At 41.0% G+C, this 21,507-nt stretch overlaps 1 protein-coding gene across 1 annotated transcript; it reads left to right on the top strand.

Annotated features, from left to right (window-relative positions):
* Nucleotides 1-1,251: 1,251 nt before the first annotated feature.
* On the top strand, nucleotides 1,252-20,997 carry LOC123457087 (gametocyte-specific factor 1-like). The gene is made up of 9 exons (XM_045141172.1): nucleotides 1,252-1,300; nucleotides 3,032-3,075; nucleotides 7,113-7,213; nucleotides 11,529-11,655; nucleotides 12,273-12,356; nucleotides 13,135-13,201; nucleotides 17,234-17,316; nucleotides 18,976-19,009; nucleotides 20,955-20,997. Coding segments are annotated over exons 2-8 (480 nt in total). The 5' UTR covers nucleotides 1,252-1,300; nucleotides 3,032-3,074; the 3' UTR covers nucleotides 18,993-19,009; nucleotides 20,955-20,997.
* The last annotated feature ends 510 nt before the right edge of the window (nucleotides 20,998-21,507 follow it).

Here is a 21,507-nt window from a genome sequence, read left to right as displayed (position 1 = left end):
AATCTGAGTAGCATTTAAGCATTAGCACGCGATATATATATATATATATATATATATATATATATATATATATATATATATATATATGTGTGTGTGTATGTATATGTATACGTATGTGTGTATGTGTGCATGTATGTACGTATGTATGTACGTATACACTTATAATTATGTTTTGTTTTGTTTTTGTTAATATGGAACCAGGTTTGACTGATAGTCCTCATCCTGCATCATCCAGTTCCCAAGTGTGTAAGTGTAGAGATGTGAGCCGCCCACCCAGTTTTGCCATTACTCCAAGGTTATACCTGTTTCCGGAAGTAGTTTCAGAAACAAACGTATACTTTTGTCAGGCTTAGGGTTTTCAGAAGGCTCAGAGTCTTTGATTCCTTCTTTGGAGCAGTCACTGTGAAGCATTTGTTTGCCCTAAAGTTATAGTCCCTTTCATCGCATAAGCAGGAATATATATCATCCTTGCAGCCACCATGAAAGAAAGAATCGTCTGCAGCCTGAATTTTTAAAGTTTATTTTATTTTTACTTAATTATACAAGGTCGAGAGACAGAAAGAGACTGAAAGAGAGAAAGGGAGGGAGAGAGGGAAGGAGAGAAGGAGTGAGGGAGGAAGAGAGAGAGAGAGAGAGGACAGAGAAAAAGAAATGGGCGCGCGAGGTCCTGCAGCCAGTGCAAAGGAACTGCCTGAGCGTGTCCACACACACACACACACACACACACACACACACACACACCCAGAGAGAGAGAGAGAGAGACAGACAGACAGACAGACAGGCCCCTGCTCGGTAGCTGTTCAGCTGTGGTGTCAGTGAGCTCCAACTCCGCGGTCCTTTCAAAACGCAGAAGCCGTTCTCAGTAGACCATTTGCACCAATAACTTGGAGCGAGCACCCCAGGCCGACAGCGTCCATTGCTTCCCAGCCAGCTCCGTTTCCTTAGCCGTGCGCGTCAGCACCGCCCGGGAGGGGCGCGGGCCCCACGCACGACCGCTGCGGCTTCACCTCGTAGAGGACCGCGCCCGAAGGCCTCACACGTGACGACGGCCGCACGCGGACCCAGCGAGGAAGGGGCTGGCGCCGTGGGTGCCCGCCGCGCTGCACGGGGCCCAGCCTGTGGGAGCTGGCACGCGTCACAGGACGAGCCACGGAACGCGCGCGCGCCTTTGTGTCGCCGCCGGAAGTGGGCGTTGCTGACGACGCGCGTGGCCGTGGCCGTTTCCTTGGCGGTGGCCGTGGCCGTGGCGGTGGCGGTGGCTGCGGGCGGAGTCGCCTGTGGTCCGAGCGCCTGCACTGAGGTAAGAAAGGCCCTGGCGTCTTAGCCAGGGCAGCGCCTCCACAGAGCTCACCTTCCGGGGCCCTTCCTCCTCTCGCTCTTCCCTTTTCCCGCCCTGCTCTTCAGGCCGGGCCTGTGAAGGCCGCTCTCTCCGGCGCTCAGACCGTTGGCGGCCAGCGCTCGCCGCTCCGACACCTCTCGCACCTGTTTCCAGTGTGTTCTAGGGAACCCTCTGCCCCGCCTGCCCGTATTGGCTCCCATCGCTGGCCCCTGCCTGCGTTGGAAAAGGGGGTTTCTCTCCTCGGTGTTGGCTGTAGGGAAGGGAATCCTCACCCGAGGGAGGCCTCCAGCCCCCTTAAGAGGTCACAGAGCAGCCTCACGCTCCGCTTCTTCCCGTCATGGCCGCCTGAGGGAAACCTCCTGCTAACCCTCAGGACGGGGCACGTTGTTCATGGGACACTGCGCTCTCACGACGCCAGGCTCTCAATGCTGTGGTCACTGGGAATACAATGACTCTCACTGATCGTTATGCCAATCCAGTGGTCACTACAGCGAGGTACCAGACTCCAACTATCACTTCTATTTCTAAGCAACTTTAAGTCCTGTTATTATTGCCATAGAATAGGAGAGAAGTGCCTTGCAGTTGTGTGAGGAGCCAAAGGAAACCTTGCCTAAATTAATAGACAGGACCTGAACACAAAACACCATTCCAGAAGATTCCTAGGTGACTGGTTTCAGACAGCGGTAGCTTTGCCCCCCCCCCCCAAGTTCATTTAATAACTTAAGGTGAAGGAGACGTCTAGTAGAAAAGATTGAAACTTATTTAGCACCCAGCAGTGTTAGATCAGAGGAACAAAAGTGCCCTGCCCTTTCGGTAATATTTTTTTAAGAACTGGGAGGAAGAGCGCAACACCTTATATTTTTCATCCAAATATGTAATTAATAGTATTGTATCTTTACTGGCCTTCTCTACTGTTAAATATTATCAAAACCTAACACTACGTCAAAAACAGGCTTTTGCAGTAACCCTTAAAATAGACTGAAAGGTTGTCACTGAAGCTAGCACATGTACATGACTTAACTATCACTAGGCCTAGATTTCGTTACACTAGTATGAATTAGGAGTGGGTGATAAAATGCTTCAAACTGCAAATAATGATATAATAAAGGGAAATATGTTTGGACATCACTAAGGGTTTCCTTTGATGAACATTTGCCAGGTTCCTGCACCAAGTAGTGCTGAAGAAGGACACAGCCCACTGGTTCCTCCCAAGGGGTTGAGGAGGAGGTTAAGTGTGGACGGCTTAGAACCTCTCCTAGTCACTGGAGAAAAAGCACACTGAGTGGCTGGGGAGTCTTGTCCAAGCAGGATCTCACTTTACTGTTACAGGCAGTTGCCTATATAGTGTTGAGAAGGTGTGTGGGGGATTCTAGGATGGGGGGGGAGAGGTAAGGGCCAGTAGCATACTGTGACTTTTGAGATAATTGGTTCTGAGCACAGGGGCGGGTACTCTTAACTCCCTATGCAGAAGTAGCAGGCCAGAGGCCGTTTGGCACCCTGCTGAGTCATAGCTGGCCAGAGGTAGATACCAAACTAACTTGGCTTAGGAAGTTCAACTAGGCCTCACCCCCCGGGCTTTTCAAGGCCCAAGTAACATGCGTGTCTTAGTTCAACAACGTACTAAAGTTGTTCTTGCTATCATTTGATACATTTCACTGCTAATCCATTAAAACATGCCTTTTCCTTCCCTAGCATTTGCTGTGAGAGTTTTGCTGTCAGCATTGAAGGCAATTACAGTATGTATTACATCTGATTTTAAACATATAAATTGTTTATATGTATTTGATGTTTGTTTTGTTTGCTTTTCGTTGTGAAAAGTTCAAGTGTCACTCTGAATTTCAATGGAAGAAAAGGTCTGCATGGTGTTCATGTATATATATGATCAAACTTGAAATAATATATGTTATTGTGTATCATTACATATGACACCACCACCCTTTATTCATGGTCGATCTCATCAGAGATAAGGTACGTGAAATTTAAGTCATTAAAGAGGTATCAAGGGCAGGTGTGCTATTATATACATGCACACCAAACTCTGAGGAGACTGAGGCAAGAGGATTAGAAATTTGAGGGCAGGCTGAGGAACATATCAAGATTCTGTTTCAAAAACAAAAACAAAATAAAGTCAATATTACAAGCTTACTGGCAGATTACATATGAGTACAACTCTCACTGCTATCCTTATAATCTCCTTCAGGGAGATGTTGATAGATACTAAAATATCTCAAAATTCACAAATTCAGGGCTGGTGAGATGGCTTAGCGGTACAAGCACTTGATTTCAAACACTAAGGACCCACGTTCACTTCCTCAGTACCCACATATGCCAGAGGCACCAGGGGAAATTAATTTGTTGCTCATTTACAGTGGGTAGAATATCTGCCATGCCCTTTCTCTCTCTCTCCTTTCCCCTTACCCCCACCCCCAATCAATCCTTGTACTCAGAAGGTAATATAGGATGAAGACTGTGAGTTCCCTGCTACATCATATATTCTAGGTCTAAGTGTGTTAGAGCTTGATTCTACCTTGAATAGTAAAACAAGAACAACAACAACAACAACATATCTTTGAAGCCAGGAAAGTAGACTGCTAAGTGCTCATCCCAAAGAGACAAACCAAGTGCCTTCCAAGGGTCAGGGAACATTCATTCTAGAAGAGGAGGTGAAAGAATATAATAGCCATAGTGTAGGAAATATATTTTGTGATATTGTCTATACACATTCACACACACACACATGCACACACACACACACACACATACACACACACACACACCACAGAGGAAGGGAGAGAGAGAAAGAGAGAGAAGAGGGGAGGAAATCGGTGCATTCATGATCCTACAATGAAGACTGGTAAAAGGGAAATTAGTGGAATGAAGGGGAAGAGAGGGAGCATAACAGTATGTACCCTTGGACATATGACCAATATGCATGGTATTCATACACCATAGTTCTCAGCTTATAAAATATGTGTAAGGCACTGGACATAACTTTGTTGTAGAATTTTTGCCTAGCATACTTAATGTCGTTGCTGTGATTCCAGGGAACCAAATAAGTGGTAAGTTTTTTTCATCTAGAAAAGGAGATTAGAGTTTAACTACATTACCAAGAACCAAGCACTAAACCTTTCTGGTAGTTCTCTGACCTATGCCCCTATATGGGCAGTTACATATAAAGTGTGTGACTCATAAGTTTTGTCCAGTGTACTGGTTGCTGACAAGGTCTAACATTCACTAGTAATGGGAGGGATTAAATGAATGGAAACCTAACATAATTTGATGGGTAAATGCTCCCTGTGTATACTGGCATTACAATACACTACAAAGAATAGAAACGATTGCTGGTTATATAATAGTCATAGTGTAGGAAGTATATTTTGTGATGTTGTCTATACATTCCCCCCCCCCCACACACAGACAGTCAGAGAAGTGGGGTAGGGAAAGTTGTACATTCATGATCCTACAGTGAAGGCTGGTAACTCCACTGAAGAGGGAAATCAATGAAGTAGAAGAGAGGGAGCATAACAGTATATACCCTTGGACATAGGGCCAGTGTTCTCACTTTATAAAATAAACTGATGCTGGACTGGTGAAATAGATTACCAGTGAAAGCATTTGCCTAAGTAGCCTAATGACCTTTGGTCAATTTTCTTGGACCCACGTAGGCGAGATGCACAAGGGGGCACATGCGTCTAGAGTTTTTGTGCAGTGCCGAAAAGCCCTAGCACACCCATTCTACCCTTTAATCTGCCCCTCTCACTCTCTCTCACATAAATGAAATAATAATTAAAAATATATAGCAAGAGAAGAATTTTTCTAGAATCATAAATTTGCCAATCCTCTAGGACTTTTTTCCTTCCTATTCATTCTGGTCTTCAAGTCATTTCCATCAGGATTATGGTTACCAGTTAATCCCTTTCCCAGCAAATGTATCTTTTTCATTTCCACACTGAGTTCTGCTCTCCATTTCAGGTTCCTGATTTATATACTTTTTATCAAATGTGAATTGTTTATCTTACTTTTATCCATGTCTTCATAGGCGGCAGGAGCATTTTACTAGTTTGCTACTTGTCCTCACAGAGAGTGTGCTTAACCATTTAATTTACCACCATTCACAAAGTTTAACTTGTAAGGTTCAGCCTGTTAACCTTATGTATATTAATGACAGTTTCAATAATATGGTATAGGTTAGTGCCTCTTCCCCCCGACCCTCCACACAACAGTCCTATATGTGTGCTGTTGTTTTAGACTTAGGAGGTTCTGTCTTTTGTTTTGTTTTATTTTATTTTCATAATTTTTGAGATACTTTCTTTTCCTCTAGACAGTTTGGTAGGGATTAAAGAACTTTTTTCTCCACCGTAGTCTGAAAAGTGGAAAGGAAATTTACCTGTTAAAAGGAATGGAATCATTTATGAATTACCTAGGGTAACCAGTAATACTTATAAGAGTAAATTAAAACAGAAATTAAAATATATATCATGTTTGTTCCTGTCATAAATTCCTTGTAATGGGAAGCCTTAACTATCCTCACCTTGTTCTGGGACCAGTTGGATTGGGGAGTGTTTGCAAGGGGAGTGGGCCAAAGTGGACATAGTGGCACACCAGTAGCAATTCCAACGTTATCTTGGCGGTTGGAAATTGTAGTTGGAGTGGCTATAGAACTTAAATGATCCTAATTATCATGTTTTGAAAAAAAAGGAATGATGTTTAATTTACATTTACCATTAAGTAAACGTAGTCAGCAGAAAATATTTTCTTTTTTTAATATTTTTTTCTTTCTTTCTTTCTTTACTTGAGAGTGACAGGGAGAGAAAGAGGCAGATAGATACATATATATAGAGAGAGAATGGGCATGCCAGAGCCTCCAGCCACTGCAAATGAACTCCAGATGCGTGTGCCACCTTGTGCATCTGGCTAACGTGGGTCCTGGGGAATTGAACCTTGAACCGGGGTCCTTAGGCTTCACAGGCCAGCGCTTAACTGCTAAGCCATCTCTGCAGCCCCAGAAAACACTTTCACGGACACCGCTGCTAATTCTGCTGGGCTTGTTTCCTTTCAATGACAGCCCAGAGGATTTTTTTAAAATTAGAATTCGGAATTATTTTTAAATTATTTATGTACACAGTGTCTATAAAGTCATGTTGATGATATTCTTAGCCTGCTCCCTCTTCTCCCTGATTTACAGATACTCTCCTCTTAGCGCATTATGGGTCATGCATTGTAGGGTTATCCATCAGTAATGGGTAAGAGTCAAGGTCTTTGTACATAATGACCCAACATGTGGCTCTAATATTCTTTCAGCCCCCTCTTGTGCAAATTTTCCTTAGCCATGTTGGCTTCATTTTACATCTGGTTCAGTGATAAAGTCTTGGGAGCCTCAACTCCTACCATACCAGATATCTAGAGACACAGTATGTGAATTTTATGGATACATTTTCAATATTTATCTTTGGTTTTTTTTTCAGTTTTTATTTACCTGGTAAGTTGTTATTCTTGCTCAGGATGACCTGAACTCCCTATCTAGCTCAGGATGGCCTTGAGTTAAAATGATCCTCTTTCCTTGTCTTGCAGAATACTGGAATTAACAGTATGCTTCACCACTATAAATATTTTCATTTATAATTGTTTAATCACCCTTGATTTCAATGTTATGTTTTATTTAGAATTCTTATTTTGTATAATTTTATTGAAAATTCCAACAGGCCCAAAATGGGGTAATCGCATAAGGTTCTACTCTGCTTTATACTTAACTGTTCTTCCCTCTCTCTGTCAGTGGAATCTCCAGACCCCGAGAGACTATTACAGTGCCCTTATGATAAAAAGCACCGCATCAGGGCCTGCAGGTTTCCCTATCACCTTATCAAGTGCAAAAAGGTAGGCTAACTTTTGTTTGTAATTCACCCTCTCATTACATTTGAAGTGCTTCACATGTCTAGATTGGTGGCATATGTCTGTAATCCAGGCATTTAGAAGGATCACTGTGTGTACAGGGACAGCATGTCCCTGGAGATGCCCTATCCTGAATTTTTAAAAGGTCAAACACAAACAACAAAAAAAGGAGACATCTGGGCTGGAGAGATGGCTTAGCGGTTAAGCGCTTGCCTGTGAAGCCTAAGGACCCCAGTTAAAGGCTCGATTACCCAGGACCCAAATTAGACAGATGCACAAGGGGGCGCACATGTCTGGAGTTCGTTTGCAGAGGCTGGAAGCCCTGGCACGCCCATTCTCTCTCTCTATCTGTCTTTCTCTCTGTGTCTGTCGCTCTCAAATAAAGTTTTAAAAAAAATTTTAAAAAAAGGAGACATCTGTAAAGTGCAAGTAATTTTAACTTAAATGATTTCTTTTTTCCCACTTCCTGGCCTTATTTCTCTTTTACTGCTCCTTTCCTCCCTTTCTCCCTGCCCTCCTTCATTTACTTATGAGTGTGGTTTAGTTTATATGCAAACCAGAGCATCTGGACACTGTAGGAGGTCTCCAGACATATGTGTCTGGCTTATCATAGGTACTGAGGAATCAAAGCCAGGCTGTCAGGCTTTGCAAGAAAGTATCTTTAACTGCTGCTCCATCTTCCCAGCCCCAAATGGAAATGTTTAAATGAGTGTCAAAATGGTTTGGTGAGTCTACTTTTGTGTTAATACCAACACTGAGAGAAAGGAAGTATATCAGTTTTTTCTCTTTGGTTTTCTTCCCTTAACTGGTGGCAGTCACATCCTTTAAAAACAGTGTCTCTCAAGTAATCTTTTGTATGTATTTCTATTTGAGATGGGAAAGTATGGGCGTGTCATTGCCCTTTTCAACTGCCTCTCAGGCTGGTCTAAAACTCATAGTGTTTCTCCAGCTTTGGTCTTGTGAGTGGTGGAATGTAAGGCATGTGTCACCACACCTGGCAACCTTAGTTTGAGCCAGGATTTCTCACCAAACCTGGAGATCTTAGAGTGAATTAGACTCAGTGGATAAAAAGCCCTGGGATCTCTTCTCTCCACCTCCCAATCTCTGGCATCATGTGCCATCATTTTCCTCTTACTGGAATTTTGGTAATCCACACTAGATCCTCATCACTGTGCCTCAAGCACTTTATTTATTTATTTATTTAAATTTAATTTATTAGTTTTCTTTTCAGCAAATACAGGCAGTTTGGTACCATTGTTTCGGCTCATCTATGATCTACCCCCTCCCATTGGATCCTCCTTGTTGATGTAAATGGATCGTGCATTGTGGAGTTAGCCCACAGTTATTGGTAGGATAAATGTCTCTGCATATCATGACCCAACATGTGACTCTGACATTCTTCCTGCCCCCTCTTTCTCAAAATTTCACAGAGCAATGTTGGGTTCATTTTTGGTCTTCTTCAGTGCTGAGGTGTTGGGGGCCTCTGAGGCTCTGGACAAGCACTTTATTAACTCAAGCTCCTCCTCAGCTCTGTGTTTATGTTTAGAATAATGTACCATATAGTGCAAACTTTGTCACATTCAATGCAAGAATGAGCTTGAAGTGATCCACCTGCCTCAACTTCACAACTGACCCACTATATCCTGCTATAAATTACTTTGCGTTACATACCTGAGGTTTTATTTATGAAGGTTCGTTTTCTTAATTTTTAATTTAAATTCCTTTAATTATGTAGTATATTTTCATCAATTAGTCAATCACTACCCTCTCTTTTCCCAGCCCCATTTTCACTTTTCCCTGTTCTCTTCCCAAATAATGATGGGTGAGTTAAGGCCATTATTATTTAGGGTAATGACTGTGAGATTTGATTTGATCCCTGCCATACTGTGGTGGTAGATGTGTGTTGATGTTTTCATGGCCTTAGAAGGTTTTTGTGCCTACTTTGGGTTTGGTTGTTGTGATCTGCTTCTTGTAGGCATTTGAGTTTGCTATTTCATTTCTTGTTTGTGGAGAATTTCTTGAAATACTCTCTGTAGGTTTCGTTTTGTGTTCATATAATTGTAAAGCTGAATTTTGTCATGGAAAGTTTTTCTTTCACCATCTATTATAAGGGAGACTTTTGCTGGTAGAGTAGGTTGGGTTACATAGGTTCTTAGACTTTGGAGATTTTCACTCCAGGCCCTTCTAGCTTTCAGGTTTTCCATTGAGAAGTCTGAAATAATTCTGATGGGATACCTTTGAAAGTGGTGTGCTGTTTTTCCCTAGCTGATTTTAGGATTTTCTCTTTGGTGTCAATGTTTAGAGTCTTAGTGATAATATGTCTTGGAGAGTTTCTCCTTTGGTCAAGTGTGTTTGGAGTTCTATTGGCTTCTTATATCTTGATGGGCCTTTCTTTTAAGAGACAGGGGAAGTTTTCTTCAAATACTTTGTTAAATAAGTTCTCCATGCCTTTAGTCTTAAATTCTTCTCCTTCTGGTATTGCCATGATTCTGATATTGGGACGTTTAAGTGTATCCTACAATTCCCTCATGTTCTGTTCAGAGAAACTTTTGAACTTACTGAAGTTTTTGAACTCTCAAAACCTTTCTTCCATCTGATCTTCCAGATCAGAGTTTCTATGGCTCTGTTCTTGAGAGCCTCTAGAGAGTCTTGGACTTGTTCAATTAAGTTTGCATTTTCTACTACTTTTCTATGTACCATTTCCATTGCTTTGTCAAGCTCCCTTTTCACATCATTTTCTGATTTTCTTGATGATTCTTGGAATTCATCCTTGCATTTCTTTATGTCTTCATTTAGTATGGCCAGCTGATTCTTAAGGACCTCTTATTTTCACTCTCCCTCAAATCTCTTAACTCTTTGAACTCTTTCCAATCTGTTATCCATTTATTCTAGCATAGTGATGGTAGAGCATCCACATGGTTATCAGCCCTTTGTTGCTTTACAGCAAGTTCTACAGTAGGTTGGACAGGGTTGCATTGCTCATAGTTTCAATTTGATGTTCTGATCCTCATAACTCTTCTATGTTTTGGTTAGATGCATTCATTGTAGGACTGGGTGGTCTATCTGGGTTTCTTGCATTTGATTTTTCATGTTATTCCTTTGCACTGTGGTCTTCCCATGACAGTGTATGGGCAGGTAGGTGGGTGGATCAGCCTGGGCTCTAGTACAGTGGGAATCTGAGCAGACTGGGGCAGTTGCCAAGCAGCCTGGGCTTTGGCTCCCAATTGCCAAAGCTGCCTATATACTGCCTGACATGGGCGTCAAAGTTGCCTGAATTCTCAAGAGGCAATGGGCCAAAGTTGCCTGCATTCAAACTTGGACGGGGACTGAGGTACCAAGCCCTGAAGCAGCCCAAGCTCTGGCTGGGAACACTGGGACCCGGAAACAGTCTGCGCTCCCCTGCCACAGGAGAATGTAGGATGGCAGGCGCCAGCAGACAGGTAGCGGGGAGCACCTTAGCTGGTACAAGCGAGAGCACAGTCTGGGCTTGTGTGGCAGTTGCTGTGGGACTGGGCTTGCCGAACAGTATTGTGGGCAAGTGTGCAGAGCAGTTTAAGCTTCCGCAGGCAGGGATTGATTGGCATGCGATCAGAGCTCACAGGTGGGCATAGCGATGTGGGGCGTGGAGTCACAGCAGTGGGGCACAATGGCAATTTGGTGTTAGTGGTGCTCTACCTGCCTGCAAGGAGATCTGCGATTCCCTGTTTTGCCCACATCTATACCCTCCCTCTGATAAGAAGACCCGGAAGCCTTAATGTCTTGTTTTTCTTTTCCTGGGATTTGCAGCACAGCTAGGCAGTCACCATCTTGGCGGCAGGTCCGCCAGCTACATTATAAACAGATATTTTCCCATACCTTCTACACAATAGCAAGAATTGTGCAGCTATGCATTTGTGTTGCATTCTGGTGTTATGGTTCATCATGAATATCACCTTTTATAGACATGCACAGAACTTGGCCATTACAGCTTTTACTTTCGCAATGACCCTTGTGATGCCAAGAAAAAAAATAGGAGCTACATTTCAAATTGTTTGCTTACCCCTCTATAATCATAGAGATTTGTTGTTCATCTTGACAGTCATCAGAAAGATGCTTACATTTTGATGATTTCAATTTTTTAAATTCTTTGTGTGAATAAACAGTTCCATCTTAATTTTCTGTTAGGGATATACCAACTATAGCTGAGCTGAACATTTTTAGGGGAACTTGAGAGGAGTAAGTAACAATAAAAGGCTGAGAAACTCTTCTTGGCTACAAGAAATCTAAACAGTGAACTGATTCCTTCATTTTAATTCCACAGAATCATCCTGATGTTGCAAAACAATTGGCTACATGTCCATTCAATGCTCGTCACCTGGTTCCAAGGGCTGAACTGAGTCATCATATCTCAATATGTGATGACAGGTGTTGTATAGAGCAGGATGTGGGTAAGCCTGGCTAGTTCAAAGGTTCCACAACTACAACTGACTCATTCATGTGTACATTGTGCTATATTGTGAGCAGAATTCTGCTTTCACCTTTTAAAACACAGTATATTGTCTTATCTCCAAGATTTTTATAAGTTAGGTGATCACACTGTTTTCTCTTCTAAACAGCCTGCTTCATATTCTTGGGGCTGGTTATGAGATAAGTTTGTAAAATGCTGGACTAATATGCACAAAGTTCCTATTTGATCCTCAGCATTAAATGAATCTGATGGGAACACATTTTCCTGTAATACCAGCACTCAGGGTGGAAGCAGGAGGACCAAGGAACTTGAGGTCATCCTTGGCTACACAGTGACCTTGACACTAGCCAGTACCAAATGCTGTCATCTCAATACATACATATATTTATTTCTATATCTAGGTATCTTAGCTGTATCAATGTCTATTTTTTTTTATTGCCATGTATATGATGTTTGTCTTTGTTTCTGCTTCCTTTTCTTATGTTGCCAACTTTTGTTCTAACCATGTTTTTAACAAAACTGCCTTGTAAGGCTGTAATGCCTTTTGCACAATAACATGGCAGTCTCTCCTTTATATACAAATTTCTTGTCTTGCAGTCATCCCCACCAGGAACCCTGGAGAAGACACTCTGCCTAAGAACACATTGCAGTACCCTGCTTGTGACGAAGACTGGGATAAAGGTAAATGTCTCTTCATCTTTTTCTTCAGCATATGTAAATCTCAAGCCATTTACCTAAGACAGAAGGAAAATTTTCTTTTTTCTTACAATACCATATTTCTCAAAAAGCCTTGCTAATTTTCTTTTTTTTTAAATTTTTATTAACATTTTCCATGATTATAAAATATATCCCGTGGTAACTCCCTCCCTCCCCATCCCCACACTTTCCCATTTGAAATTTCATTCTCCATCACATTACCTCCCCATTACAATCATTGTAATTACATATATACAATATCAACATATTAAGTATCCTTCTCCCTTCCTTTCTCTACCCTTTATGTCTCCTTTTTACCTTACTGGCCTCTGCTACTAAGTATTTTCATTCTCACGCAGAAGCCCAATCATCTGTAGCTAGTATCCACATATGAGAGAGAACATGTGGCACATGGCAAAAAGCCTTACTAATTTTCTTGGGCCACCAGCTGAGCTCATTTGTGTCACTAAGCAAACATATAGAATACTCTATGCCTCTCGACTGGCAAAATCACTTCATGACATCTGCTTTCTCTTATGAATTCTATTTGATATATGTGATGTTATGAGGCAAGGGTAATATTATGTATTCTCAGTGTTTATATCCTGTAATTAAATTCCTGCCTCTATGTCACATGGGAGGGGGGTAAATGATCAAGTTTTACTTGTATTACAAACTTAGAGGTAGTACTGATCATCTTACAATGAACTATAATTCTGTCTTATGTTGGTTGTCACAAATAAATTTTTGCTTCCTTTGGCAGAATTGGCTGAAGAGAATAACACCACCCCATTTATCTGGGGCACAACCAGGTTCTGTGACAATAAGTGGTAAATGTATTGGTTTTCCTCTCTCCGGTACCTCCTAAACTCTATGTGTTCCATTACAAAAACAAAAGAAAGAAAGGAAAAATAAACAGAAACAAAGAAAGAATTAATGATAGAAAAAAAGGAAAGGGAAAGAATGGAAAGGCAAGAGAAAAGAAAGTCAAGATGTGAGGCAAATCAAGAGACCAGAGTCAAGGAAAGAAGCAAGAGGCAAGGCAAAAGGTTAGGCGAAATACCAGGAGAAACAAGAGGCAAGGAGAGGGAACTCAAGACTAGTGTACAGGCACAGCAAGGAAAGGCAAGAAGGAAGCATGGGAAGCAAGAGCCAAGGCAAGCTGAGGCAAGAGTCAAAGTGATGGAAGAGGAGAATTAATACAAGAGGGCAGGAAAGAGACAAAGCAAGGCTATAGTCAAGGTGAGGCCAGGCAAGAGTCCATTCCAGGAAAGGGGAAGATAAAGGAAGAGACAAAGCAAGGGGCAAGGGAGGCAAGGACAGCTGTGTGGCAAGGCAAGGTACGAGGTGAGACAACATACGGCAAGGCAAATAAGAAACAATAGCAAGGCAAGAGCCCAGGCAAAGTATGTCCACTTAAGGCAAGACGACAGGCAAGGCAAAGGAAGAGGCCACATAAGGGAAGAGAATAGGTAAGGCAAGGGGAAGGCTTGCCATGAATCATGGCCAGGAAAGAAGGAGCATAGGTAAAGTGCCAGGGCATGCTACAGTACTGGCAAACAAGGTGAGAGGCAAGTCAAGAGGCAACGGCATGGCCTGGGAAGAGGTAAGCAAGGGAGGAGGAGAGGCCAGAAAAGGCAAGGGGCCAGGTAAGGCTGTTAGGCAGCATAGAAAGTGGCCTGGCAGGTGACAAGAGGACATATAAGAGACAAGAGGCCAGGAAGGTCCAGAGCCTAGGCATGAAAGGCCAGGGAACTCTATAGGCCAAGCGAGAAGGAAGGTTGTGTAGGAGTTTACGCAAGACAAGAGGCAGGTCAGGAAAGGAGGGATTGAAGGAAGGCAAGAGAGTAGATAGGCAGGAGATCATACAAGGAAGGAGGGTAGGCAAGGCAGTCAAGGCAAGGCATGGTAAAGCAAGTCAATAGGCCAGGCAAGACTACAAGTAAGGCAAGTAAAGAGGAAAGCAAGGCAAGAGAGAAGGTAAGGCACCAGGGAAAATAATGCTAGGCATGAGGCAAGATGAATAGGCATGTGTGGTAAGAGACAGTACAGGGAAAATAAGGCAAAGAAAGGCAATGCTGCCCAACAGATAAGGCAAGGGGACGCAATGCCAGTCAACAGACAAGGCAAAGGGAAAGGCCAGACAACAGGATATGCAACATGCCAGAGAAAGCAAGAGGTGAAGCAAACCAAGAGGCAAGTTTGCGCAAGGCTAGCCCACTGAAGGGCACCACAAAGTTAGGGAAGAGGCAAAGTGATTCAAGATGCAAGTTAGGGAAAGGCTGCAGGCAAAGCAATTCAGGAGCATGTCAAAGCAAGAGATAAGGCAAGGAAAGAGGCAATGCAAGGCAAGTGATAAGGCAGGGCATGTTAAGGCAAGACAAGAGGCAAGTCAAGGAATAAGGTAAGGGAGGATGTAACTCAAGGCAAGACATTCAGAGCATGACGGAAAAGGCAAGTTAAGGCATGGTAACAGGTGAGGCAAGAGTGAAAGCAAGAAGCAAGTTAATACAAAAGGAAAATAAATAAAGAGGGAAGGCAACAAAGTGGCAATGCAACTCAGGAGGCAAGGCAAGGCAAAGCATGAGACAAGGCAAGGCAAGGCAAAGTCCACAGTCTTTCCTTGTTACTGGTGTTTCATTGGTTATATTCAACAGGTAATTTTAGTGGTATTTTTCCCTATTTATTCTTTCATACACGATCATGGTATTGTTATTGATCAGTGAAAGCACAAAAATGTTACCTTATTGGGTTACAGAGGAGCAGTACTCCTTGTCATTCTTGGTTGTTTTCTTTTGTAAGGTCCTAGATTGTTTCTTTATTGGCAAATAGAATATGAGAGTATGGGAGCAGCAGGACTTCTTACCACTGCAAAAAATGTCTACAAACATGTGCTATTTTGTACATCTGGATTTATGTTATATGGGTGCTGAGGAATTGAACCTGGGAAAGCCAGCTAAGCAACCAAATGCCTTTAAATGTGCAGCCACCTGCCCATAACTGTAGCTGGTATGTTTGTGACTTTTTTTTTTTTTAACCACATTTTCATTGTTGACCAAGTCTCACGCAAAAACTAATGAGAAGATAAAAGTGAAGCAGAGTTGCTATTCCCTGGCACTCATATGATTACCGATAGATACAGTCAGTGGTTTGCAGTCTAAGGGCTCAGGAGGTAAAGACAGGTTTCCTGGGCCAAAGTGAGGGTGAAGAACTCTGTGGTTTCAAGTGAAGTACCTTGGCAAAGTAAGTAAAGTGAAGAATCCTCAAGGAAGACACCAGTGCCATCCTCCTGTCTCCACACATGCACCCATAAAAGTTTGCACATCGTGTCTCCACAAAAATTCTGAAGCCATTCCACTTAATTCATTTTTACTCCAGACACCCTGACTCTGTTAGAGGGGAGTCTTTACAATAGTTTGAGATTGGGAAGTCCAGTGTATTCATTGGGTAACAAAATGAATCACTACTCTTTATACTTACTTTTATAACAAGTTCAAACCTCAGATTTCTCATTTCCCAACTTTAAACAGAATAGTTCCAAAAAAATAATTAAGACTTTATCTGGATTTGAAAAGAATAGAATAAAATTGCCTTTTTATAATCTTATTTTTTTTTCTTTTTCCTGTTTGTTTGCTTGTTTCCTTTTGTTTTACTGTGTAGAGTCTCATTCTGTCCCAGACTGACAATGAAAGAATAGTCCCACATTGTTCTTGAACTCAGAGAGATTCTCCTACCTCTAACTCCTGAGTACTGGGATTTAAGACATGTACCACAATGTCTGGAAATAGTAGCTAGGCTTTTATCAACTTTCTTTATATTTTTTGAGGCACGGTCTCACTCTGGTATAGGCTGTCCTTGAATTCAGCTGTAGCACACTGTGGCCTAAAACATGGCAATGCACACAGCTTCACCTTCCAAGTGTTGGGATTTATGGTGTGTGCTACCATGTACTCTTTGTATTTTATGTTCCCGAACATGAAATTCTAAATTTCTGTTTCAGGGTTACTGAAGTGAGTTGATAATTTTTATTTACTTATTTATTTATTTTGAGGTAAGTTCTTGTTCTAGCATAGGCTGACTTGGAATTAATTATGTAGTCTCAGTGTGGCCTGAAACTCTTGCTGATTATTCTGCTGCCTCCTCAGTGCTATGATTAAAAGTAAGTGCCACCATGACTGCCACTGTTGATAATTTTTAAGGGTATGCTATATTGCCAACAGCAATATAAAAAATCTGAAAGATGAATTCTAACAGTTACAAATGTAAATTAGCCTCAGTATTAAGAGGCTCATATCACCAGATTTTATATTGTATTTATTTGCCATGTATTGTATATGTAGGGTGGGTTGAGGGGAGAGAAAGTGAGTATACATGGGCATGCCAGGGCCTCCATCCACTGAAAATGAACTCCAAATGCATGCATTATTACATTCATCTGGTGATACGGGGTACTGGGTATTCAAATATGAGTCCTTACACTAGTGAAGAAAGAACCTTAGACAATTTTAATGCTTCTCTTGAGGCCTGATGTTTGGCATTTTTAATGTGAAGGTATATTATTTTCACATATGGTGAGTTAATGATCATGGCATTCAAAAAGGCAGTGGATGTCATTATCATTAACTTCAATTTCTAGAAAATGAAACTTTTTGGTTCCAGGCTAATGAGTGTTCAGAATAGGGAACATTCCAGGGAAGTGGAAATAAAATTCAGGTTGCTTGAAATGGATTTTCATTTCAGATTAAAGAAGGTGGTCTTTCACTGAGATTAAAGTCACATTCTGCGAGGTAATGTGGGCCTACCAGAAAAAAATATTGATACGCTGACATAATGGTATTATTCTTCTTTGCTTGTTTATGTAGTCCTGCAAGCAACACAGCTATGGAACATAAAAGTAATCTGGCATCCGGCAAGCAAGTTCCAAAGACTCAGCCATGGAAAAACAGTAAGTAACATAGAGGCAAAATGCTTCAATACTGTTTCACTGCGTTGGCCACAGCAGAATGTAGGGTGCCTTGCTCCAGTCAAACATGCTGCATTTCGCAGCCAGGTCTCTCCACCCCGATATTACTGTGGTTACAAGTGCACATGACCACACCTAGATGTTTTCTTTGGATTCTGGTGACTTTAACTTGGGAGTTTCAGCCTTCTGGTCTTGGATGTCATGTCTACAGAGAAAGTACCTACATCAGTCAGCTTTCAAGCCCATGATACAAACTTTCTAGTGTTACTTTGACATCCAAATTCCCTTTAAATCTTTAGTATTACTTGAGCTAAATTTTGAGTGAATAGAAGATTGCCTTTAAACATCTCCTGTTTTATGTATTTTTATTTTCCAAAACAAAGAATTCACTAAATGAGATTCCAAAACAGGACTAGAGGAATGGCTTATTGGGGAAGAATGTTTTCACATAAGACCTGAAGGTCTGATTTTCCTTGAGTTCTGTATCCCAGCATTCACATAAATAGTTGGGTATATCCACCTGCAGGTGTAATCCAAGTCTTTCTGTGGAGTGGAGACTGAAGAATTGGTCAGGCTCCAATATTTTGTTAAATAAGTTCTCCATGCCTTTGGTCTGTATTTCTTCTCCTTCTGTTATTCCAGTGATCCTAATATTAGGATGTTTAAGTGTATCCCTTAATTCCCTCATGTTCTGTTCACAGGAACTTTTGAACTTACTGAAATTTGTGGACTCTTGAACTGTTTCTTCCATCTTTTCTTCCAGATGAGAGTTTCTATCCTCCACTTGGCTGACTCTGTTCTTGAGAGCCTCTAGAGAGTTTTGGACTTGTTCAATTAAGATTGCATTTTCTACTACTTTTCTATGTGTAATATCCATCCCTCTGCCAAGCTCACTTTTCACATCATTTTCTGATTTTCTTGGTGATTCTTGGAATTCATCCTTGCATTTCTTTATGTCTTCATTTAGAATGGCCAGCTGGCTTTTAAGGTCTTGAGCCAGCTTGACTAAATATGGCAGTTTCTGTTTCTATGAGACTCCATTTGAAGAAGACAAGCAGAGCTGGGTGTGGTGGTGCACACCTTTAATCCCAGCACTCCGGAGGCAGAGGTAGAAGGATTACTATGAGTTCAAGGCCACTCTGACTCCATAGTGAATTCCAGGTCAGCCTGGGCTAGGGTAGAATCTATCCCAAAAAACAAATAATAATAATAATAATAATAATAATAATAATAATAATAAAGTAGACCAGCAGGTGAATGGAAGACACCAAAAATTCTCTATGATCTGTGTGAATGTGCACAAGGCATGGCACGTACATACACCTCATACACATACTACCGACCTGGCTTAATAGAGCCAGGAATGTTAGCATATGCCTGGAATTTTAGCACTTGGGAAGCTGATGCAGGAGGATCAGGAATTCAAGGCCCAACAATGCTTCTGTGTTACTGTCGCAAACGCTTGATAGGTAAAGAACTATTTTCCTTAAACTTCAAGTGGTATCCTTTCACTAATTTTGAATTTTTTGAAATGTTACAATATATACAATAAATAATTGGCAATCTGTGTTTTGTACACATTGAGAGTGGAGTAACTTTCATTTGGCATGGTATGTTAATGTGGAACTTTTGTGTTCATAGGTGGATATGGACAGTAAATGAACATCTTTCACAAGTAAGTGTTTGACTTACATTTTGGTGCATCTTCAGATGCAAACTAGACTTAACTGGACCTGAAGCATTTTGGTTCCAATTTTCTTTCAGATTATGATGCCAAATTAAACCTTGGGATATGTACTTTTTTAAGTATATAGCTTAAATTATGGCCTTCAACAGTAATGAACTGGAATTTAGTAGGTAAATTAGAATTGTAGCTGGATGGGTGTCTTATGGCTGTAATCTAGCACTTCTCCATTAGGCAGAGGTACGAATATTTCCATGAGTATGCGCCTATCATGCAACCACACTCTGTCTTCTGAGTCAGGTTATGATTGAGTCAGACAGTCCCAGAAAAGAACAAACAGGAAGAAGCAGGAGAATGAAAGAGAGAAAGATGAAGGAAGGAGAGAGAGGGAGAAGACAGAGGGAGAACAAAGAAGAAGGAAAGAAGAGGGAACAATATATGGATTATTGCTAGAAAAGGGTGAACTGTGAATTCCTTTCTGATATGCTTCCCTCGATGATTAGTGATCAGACACCGTAGAATTCTATTTAGTTTCTTAAAGCACCTCTTACAATTAAATCCTAAAAGTTTCTCTATATAAAGTCAGGTATAGATGTTCATGCTTTGAGTTGAACTGTTTGCTCTTATACTATGAAAAGTTATTTTTCTATGAAAGTCATGAGGTGAAAGAAAGTTTGCCATTGTTTGGTATGAATTTTCTTTTTACTTCAGAGGTAGTATCTTACTGTGTACAGGGGCTTTGAACTAAAGATGTTAAAGCTAAAATGTCCCTGAGTACTGAGATTATATAGGGCTCCATTATATCCAGCAATTTTAAATCATCTTAATTAAAATAAATGAAGCATTTTTTGAAGAATTTTAACAGAATTCTCTAGCTGTTTGGAAGGATATAATAGAAGTAGAAGTATGATTTATTCCTTAAGGAGCAAGTATGAAAAACTATATGTTCAACAGTTAAAGCCACATCCTCACAAAGCTTTATATCCTGGGCTTGATGCCTCAGTACCTATATGACCTTATACATACATGGGTCCTGTGAATCTGGATTTCATTGTGGTAGCAGTAATCTGTTGCATGCCTTGATCTCTCTTTCTCTCTCTGTATTTGCAAATAAATAAACAAAAATAAAAGGCTGGTTGTGGTGATATAAAACTAATCTCAAAAGCAGGGATGTACAAGCAGGAGGGAAAAGGATTTGAAGATAATCTTTGGCTTTATACATTTGAGGACAGCCTAGTCCACAATAGATTCTCCCATACAGCTTTCAAAAAATTACATGCTGTTTGGGGAGAAAGCTCAGCAGTTAAAGGTTCTTGATGGCAACCTGCTCATCCAGGTTTAGTTCTTCAACAAAACACAGAAATTCAAATGTAAAAGTGGACACAAGTAACTGCTTTTCATTTTCATTAGCAAGAAATGCTGGCATGCAACATACAAAGACAAAAGAACACAGATCCATGCACAAGGAAGCACAAGCAAGCAGAAAAATGTAAATAACGATTCATCTTTTCCATGGAATAGTCACTTTAAAAATTATATATAAGCAAACACATATAGATATAATTGCATTAATGAGAAAATAAGGCTACCCGATAAAAGAGTTACTAACATAAGTTGATTGGAATTAATATAGAATTGTTAAAAATACACAGTTCATAGGGTCATACCTCCTCACTTGTTGAAATTTGAAAAGACACAGTTTGACATAAGATGTGTACATTTTGATGGCTGCATAGATTTTAATTCAGTTAGCAAGGTTCATGTATTCAGTGGTAATAAAGAGGAAAAGTTTTGAAGCCTATTGGTATTCTTTCATTATCCATAATGGACACCCAACGCAGACATTTAGAAGTACCTGGGTTGTATATGTGTCTCAGATATGGCTGGTAATACTCAGTTAAAGGAAGTAAGAACTTTTTTTCTCATTTCCTTACAGATGCCAGAATCTAGAAGAATCTTCCTTATCCCTCCTATCCAAGGATTCTTACTTGCTTTATTCCAAGTTTAATGATATATAAAGTAAACTGCATGATTTTCAAGTTTAAAAGCATCTGCTCTTTTTTTTTCCTCTCTATGTCTGTAATGCCAGAGTTGTTTGATCCCAAGATCCTCCTGAACATTGCTGAGTTAGACACGTTAACAGTTTAAATACCTACTGTACAAAAATAAAAGGCCACACCATTCTAGTTACTGAACACATAGTGCTGTACTGTTATCATAAAGGATCTGGCTAGAGTAAACTGGTAACATAGGTTGAAACAAGTACCTGCATTTCTTTACTCTGAGAAACATGGACCAATATGTTTTAAGCAAGTACGACAATGAGACTTTTGTAGTGTGTTGTTGCATGCTTTTCACCCAAGCACAAGGGAGACAAAGTTATGAGGTACCTCCATGAGTTTCAGGCACAGTTCAGGACTACCAAGTGAGCCTCAGTCACCCTGGACTTGAATGAGACACTCAATCACCAAAAAGAAAACAAAAGTGAA

The sequence above is a fragment of the Jaculus jaculus genome, chromosome Y (genome assembly GCF_020740685.1).
Source record: "Jaculus jaculus isolate mJacJac1 chromosome Y, mJacJac1.mat.Y.cur, whole genome shotgun sequence".
In the NCBI taxonomy this organism is placed as follows: Eukaryota; Metazoa; Chordata; class Mammalia; order Rodentia; family Dipodidae; genus Jaculus; species Jaculus jaculus.
This window is presented reverse-complemented; position numbering and strand designations above follow the sequence as displayed.

Coding starts and splice junctions, on each gene's coding strand:
- LOC123457087 (XM_045141172.1), top strand. Junction 11,656..12,272: donor TTGTATAGAGCAGGATGTGG/GTAAGCCTGGCT, acceptor CTTGTCTTGCAG/TCATCCCCACCAGGAACCCT. Junction 12,357..13,134: donor TGACGAAGACTGGGATAAAG/GTAAATGTCTCT, acceptor TTCCTTTGGCAG/AATTGGCTGAAGAGAATAAC.